At 44.2% G+C, this 6395-nt stretch overlaps 1 protein-coding gene across 1 annotated transcript; it reads right to left on the bottom strand.

Moving 5' to 3' along the window:
• Positions 1-4151: 4151 nt before the first annotated feature.
• LOC109204401 (chemokine-like receptor 1) lies at positions 4152-5765 on the bottom strand. The gene has a single exon (XM_019365231.2). The coding sequence runs from the start codon at positions 5763-5765 to the stop codon at positions 4659-4661; it is 1107 nt and encodes a 368-aa protein (XP_019220776.1). The 3' UTR covers positions 4152-4658.
• Positions 5766-6395: the final 630 nt, after the last annotated feature.

The following is a 6395-nucleotide window of genomic DNA, read 5'->3' on the forward strand; positions in this document are numbered from 1 at the left end:
TAATCCCATGCAAACGTACACCTATCTGGAATAACCCTGACATATTACAAAACAATAATATGATTAATTTTCCAGAATGGAGTTGTAAAGGAATTAAATACTTAGAACATATATTAGAGGGAACAGAATTTATTCCATTTGACAGACTAGTTACACAATATGGGATCAACAAGAAAAGATTTTTAGAATATCAACAAATTAAATCCATAGTAAAAAAGAGATTTAACCTCAGTCAAGCTGAATTACAAACACCACCAAGTGCGGTACACTTTCTTACTCTTAAATCCCCCAAATTATTATCTAAAATATACAGAACACTTTCTAAAATAGATGAATCAATATCCCTTCCTATTGCAAAGTGGGAAGCAGATTTATCAGTAAGCTTAGACCAAAACTTCTGGTCTCAGGTATGCTTAAAAACCTTTAAATTGATTAAAAATCCCAGTCTGCAATTAATACAATACAAAATACTACATAGAGTGCACTATACAGGTCATCGGATGTTCAAGATGGGCTTTACATCTTCCAACAACTGCTCACACTGTCAAGGCAATACACCAGACAATTACATCCACGCCCTTTGGTTCTGTCCACCAGTGCAGAAGTTTTGGCGTGAGATATGTGAAGACTTATCAAAGTGTCTGAAATGTAACATTCCAGCCTCCCCTTTAGTGTGTTTGTTGGGCAACTTGGATGAGGTCACTGCAGAAATAAACACAGCCCACATTGTTTTTACAGCCCTATGCATTGCCAAGAAAACGGTCCTCCTTAACTGGAAAAATAAAAATAATCTTAATTCTAATCAATATAAAAACCATCTAATAGATCACATTAGTCTTGATACAGCCTCTGCCACCACATTTGATCAATCCCTTTGGGCTCCTTTGATCGGCTTCATCACCTAGTGGGGGTGGGGGGTCATGGTTTGGTCCTGCCTTCGCTATTGTGGTTGATGTGGAGGTTGGGATGGGCTTAGGGCGCCAGGAGAACCCCTAGAGACGTTATCCCTGGAGGGCACAACCCGGGGGTTGTGGTCATAACCTGGTGAGTGGCTCTGGTCGCTCTTAGAGGGTGTTCTCCTCATGGCTGCGTGCAGCGGGGCTGGGGGATGGTCTGTACTGGCGGACGTAGGTTACTGGCCTGGTAGCCTGGCTGCCCCTGAGTGGATCCGGGGCAGGCGGGGGGGCTTGGGGTTCGGGGTGCTTCGTCTCCGTGATGGGGCTCTGGCTGGGCCTTGGGGGCTTCGGTCCTCGTCGGTGTGTCGCCGAGGTTGTGGGCGGGTGGGTGCACGGGGGCTCAGCCCTGGCGCAGGGGGCCTCTGGTGCATCGACCTAACTGGGGGACTCTTCAACTGGCAGGGAGGTTGTTCCATCCTTGCAGAAGTCCACTCTGCAGGTGGGGGAGAGACACAGGAGAGGTGGAGAATAAACCTAACCTGGGTGTCTGTTGTCTTGTGTAGTCTGGAGATGATTGAATGTTGGGGTGGGTATAGTTTCCTCTGCGGTGGGGTGGGGTGGGCTTCCCCAGGTCCATCTTGCATCTTGCCCCCCTCCCTTCTTTTCCTCCCCATCCCCGGCTGCCTCCCTCTTCCCGCTCCACCACACCCACCCAGACAGGTAGGGCCTTGGGGTGCGGGTGTGTCACCAGGGTGCAGGGGAGGCATTCCCCCCCCCTCTGTCCCCTTCTGGCCACCTCCGCCTCAATTTTATTTCACAACTTAGACATCCACATTATTCACACTCTCATAACACACACACACACACATATATATATATAGGGCCTTGAGGGTGACCACGTTAACGGCGTCCAGAGGACAGTCTGTGTATTCAACCCTACCTCTGGCGCCGGTGCCCACCTCTCAATTTTAAATCCATGTAGACATTGAGGGTTCTCGGGAGGGGCCGTGCTAACACCTGCTGCTCTCTGGCAGCAGCACCATGCCCTCCCTTGTTTTAAATGCACTTTAGAACAACACGCAGCAACACTACACATGAGCGGGAGGAGGGAGGTATGGGGTCTTCACACACCCCCGTTCTCTACTAGCCATCGGGGCGGGGGCTGGGAGGAGGTGTTGGCTGTCCGATTGGCCTCCCTGCTGCTGCGGAGCCTGGGGCGGTCTGCTTGCCTCCACCCCGGGGGAAAGGGTTACATCTCTTGGGTCTGGGTGCCGTTTCCCCCTCTGGGGGCGAGGGTACCTGGACTCAGGGCATAGAGTATGTTTGGGGAGTATGATTGTGTGTACATGTCTATGTATGTCTATCCCTACGTTGGGTGAGTGCTGAGTGTTTGTATATGTGTGCATGAGGGTGGGAAAGCATGTTTATGTCTGTGTGTGCCTGTTTGTCTGTGTCTATATGTCAGGTCGGGTCTTAGACTCCACCTCCCTGGGTACTCCCAGGCCCTCCAAGTGTGGAGGCCTATCTCCCCTCACCACACTCCCTGCTGGTAACTGATGCCCTCAGGGGTTGGTGCATTGGTGGTTCTTGGTGTCCGGGGCTGGGCGCTCAGGTATGCACCAGCTCACTCCCGGTGGCTACTTGGCGGGGCCCGGTGCCTGTCGCTCGGTCAGGCCTCTTCCGGGGCAAAGGGGGCCCTCGGGCCTCCGGCCTCGGGGCCTGCAACTCGGTTCACTCTGGCACAGCTGGCTGCCGGCAGAGCCGGCGGGCACACCGGTGCAGCCCCCTCTGGCTTCTGCTCCGTGGCTACTGGGTGACCCCCTCGTCTGGGGATCTCCTCAGCCCTTCCCAGGAAGGTGGCACGGATGCCCCTCCGGTGGTGCTCCTTGGGCTCTCGCACTCTGGGTCCTCTGGATGTCTGGAGCCTGGATCTCCTCCATGCCTGCTTCATACCCTGGGGGACGGGGCTATGGGCCTCCACACCCTCTAGCAGACCGTTACATGGGAAAACCTTTTGTATACAAGCGCGTTGATCCACACAGGTGTGCACACGGGTGTTCACTGTTCGTAGACATAAACTACACCTTTCTTAGCTGCTACTTCAAAGCACATTGTGCGCTGTCTGTCCTGCGTGCTGCACAACAACTTTCAATATTTAGTATTTACTGCTGTTCACACTCAGCTAGATTAACGTGCTGGTGTTGTGTTTAGTATGTTGCTTTGTTTTTGTTTGGTTTTTTTTGCTTGTCTTCTCTTCTTTTTCTCTCAACAGGTGATCCAGGAGATTTTTTTTTTTTTCTTTCTCTTTGTCTTTGTAAGTGCCCTTTCTCACTGTCCCTTTTCCCTTCTGTTTTTCTTTTCCTTCCTCTCTTTCTTTCTCCCTTTCCTATCCCCCAGTCATGTCTGTCCCATCTGTAACAACTGAAAATAAAATAAATAATAACAACAAAGTTTGATCAAATGGACCAGTACGGCAATGCCATGATGATCCATTTGGCAAAATAAATCCATTTGGTATCCTTGTTGGTCTTCAGACAACAATTCTGACGGCTAAAGAACCAAATGGGACAGACAAAAAAAAAAGAAAAAAAAGAAAAAAAACAAAACAAGTGTCCTTAAGTTGTGGCCTCCATACTTTATAGCATTTAACTAGTGCTAAAGAGCTACAGAACAGAAGCACGCATAGAGGAAGTAACGTTTTTAAACTATCGCACAATTTCAAATGCAACACTTTTATCGGCTTAACAAACATTACCAAACACAAACTGTTTGTTTACAGTGGAATTTACAGGAATGGCTTATGTAAGAAAGACAAGAGAGGAAGAAGAGAAGTTTGATTTAAAGCAAAATGTCCTGCAAAACAAAATAAGTATACAAATATTGTGTTCCCTTTCACTGCCTGTGTCCTAAATAACAGATTCAAGGTGAGTACATTTGTTAGAGTTAGAATTTAGATTTGAAAAATTTGCATTTTCATGTACTAATATTACTTTATTGCCATATTAATATAGCAAAAGGTTCAGTTACCTTTTCACGGTTAAATTTTCCTTCAAAGTTTAACTGTCATGTATCCAAATGTAAACCACTTGTTATCATTTTCTTACACTTAGTAAGAAGCCGGTACCTTTTCTCTTTTACTTGATTATAGAAGTTGATTCAGTATTTCAACTTTTATTAACTTTAACTTTTATTATTTAGCAGAAGTATATGTACTTCTGTTTAAGTACAGAATGTCTGTACTTTGGCCACCTCCAGTATATCACTGTTGTCATATATATTAACAAGAAATATCACAGACTTCATTGTTAAACAAATAAATGAATGTTAAAGAAATAAATACATTTCATGAACATTACAGGCTGATTTATTTAATGAAAATGAAAATTAGTTATACTTGGAACATTTAACTTGCTAACTTAAATCATATCTTAAGCTGTGGAAACTGTCATGTATCCAAATGTAAACCACATGTTACTGGTTGTGTAACACAGCCTCAATCAGACAGAAATGTAATCCTGATTTTGAAAACAATGATTGATTCTTTTCTCAAGAAAGTGGCATTGTATAACTGCTTTTAGTTCTATAAAAAAAAAGCAAGCTGAATGCACTGCTCTGATTCAAACACATACACCAGTCATGTATCAGATTAATGCTATGGCTAGTAAAAAAGCCCCAAAGCATTTTGAGATATTTTTTTAAACATTTAGAATCATTTTAAGATGTCACAATTGTCTGCCATTTACAGTTTAATTATTTGGTTTCTTATACCTCAGTATTCAAATCTGAGCTATTTTTGCTTTGGCTGGTGACCACTGACCCTGTGTAAGTGCGAGTGCGTGTCTCCTCTTCCTGGAAGACAGTCTCCAAAGCATTTCGGATAGATTTGCGGACTTTGTCCTTAAAATCATGGCCCATGAACACATACAGCAGTGGATTGAAGCAGCTGTTGAGAAAGGCCAGACTGGTGGCCAGAGGCATCCCGACATGTGTGACAAGGTCTAATGTTTTGTTGTGAGTAGCAGACGTGAATTTCACTAGTTCAATTACGCCAATTATGTAAAAGGGAGCCCAACACAGGAAAAAAGTGACAATAACAGCAGTGACAATTTTAAACGTGCGTGTTGATTGGCTGGCCATGGTGCGGTTTCTCCTCAGATGATGGATGATGACAGCATAACAGGAGACAATGACAGTGAAGGGAACTGCAAATCCCAGGAAGAGACGAGTGATAGTCATGGCTAGATGACGAAATTTGTTTAACTGAATCACAGATGGTGCTGTATAGTTATCAGAAAGAGCATAGTTGTTGAAACAGAGGATTTGGTTTTCAGACCTTTTCGCAGTGTCCCTGAAGATGAAGTATGGAGCACTGAGAATCAAAGCCACCACCCAAACACACAGACTCACATAGGATGCTCTGCGTACATTTCGGTGGTTCTGAGCCCAGATGGGCCACACCACAGACACACATCTGTCCACACTGATCACCACCAGAATGTAGACACTGGCAAACATGTTCAGAAAGCTGATGGTGCTGTTCAGCTTGCACATGAACTTGCCAAAAGGCCAGTGGAAACCTGAAGCTAGGTAAGTCACACTGAGGGGCAGAAATACAGTGAAGAGGAAGTCAGCCACAGCAAGATTGAGGTACCAAACTGTGTTAACAGTTTTCTTCATTTTGAACCCGGTCACCCAGATAACCACTCCATTCCCGAGCACACCGAGGACAAAGGCTACGGAATAAAGGATTAGAGACACTGTGTTGAGAGACTGTTTCAGCCCATCATACTTGTCACCATACACAGAGTCATTTTTATCAGGTGCAGCCGTTGTATTGATTTGATTGAAAGAGTTGTTGGTCATCTCCATCACTGTGTTCAGGTCTGCATAGAAAAAAAACATGAATTTATGTCAAAGTCATTTTTGATATTGATAATAATTCTGTCTTCACATATTGCACAGAAATATAAATTAATTACTCTTAAATAAATATTTAATTTATAGTTAGTTATGAATCTTATACAATAAATGCTCAAAATGAACAGCAAATATAATGCATTTAGCAGTGAAGGTCATCACTTGTAGCTGAGAGCACTGTTTTCAGCTCAAATTAGATTATAATCCATCCATTCAGTGTTAATGGCTACTTCAGTTCATGATTGCACTACTGTGCCAGCAACATTCACAATGTGATATGAAAATTCTTAACTGGCTGCTGAGCATAATGTGTTCATGTACTAGTCACAGTTATTAGGAAACTGAAGAGTGTCCAAATCAGCAATGAAGTTACAACACTAAAAGAGTATGTCACTGTAATTTCCCAACAATTGAACGCAAACATGAAAAAGGAAAATGACCAAGAACTTCAGAAAACTTATTATTCTTAAAATTTGTTAGTTGTCAAACAGCTAACAGATCATCTGCAGAGGAATGGCTTATTTGAAGAGTTTCAGTCAGGTTTCAGAGCTCATCACAGCACAGAAACAGCTTTAGTGAAGG

This window comes from Oreochromis niloticus, linkage group LG11 (assembly GCF_001858045.2).
Source record: "Oreochromis niloticus isolate F11D_XX linkage group LG11, O_niloticus_UMD_NMBU, whole genome shotgun sequence".
In the NCBI taxonomy this organism is placed as follows: Eukaryota; Metazoa; Chordata; class Actinopteri; order Cichliformes; family Cichlidae; genus Oreochromis; species Oreochromis niloticus.

Coding starts and splice junctions, on each gene's coding strand:
- LOC109204401 (XM_019365231.2), bottom strand. CDS start 5,765: ATGGAGATGACCAACAACTCTTTCAATCAAATCAATACAACGGCTGCA.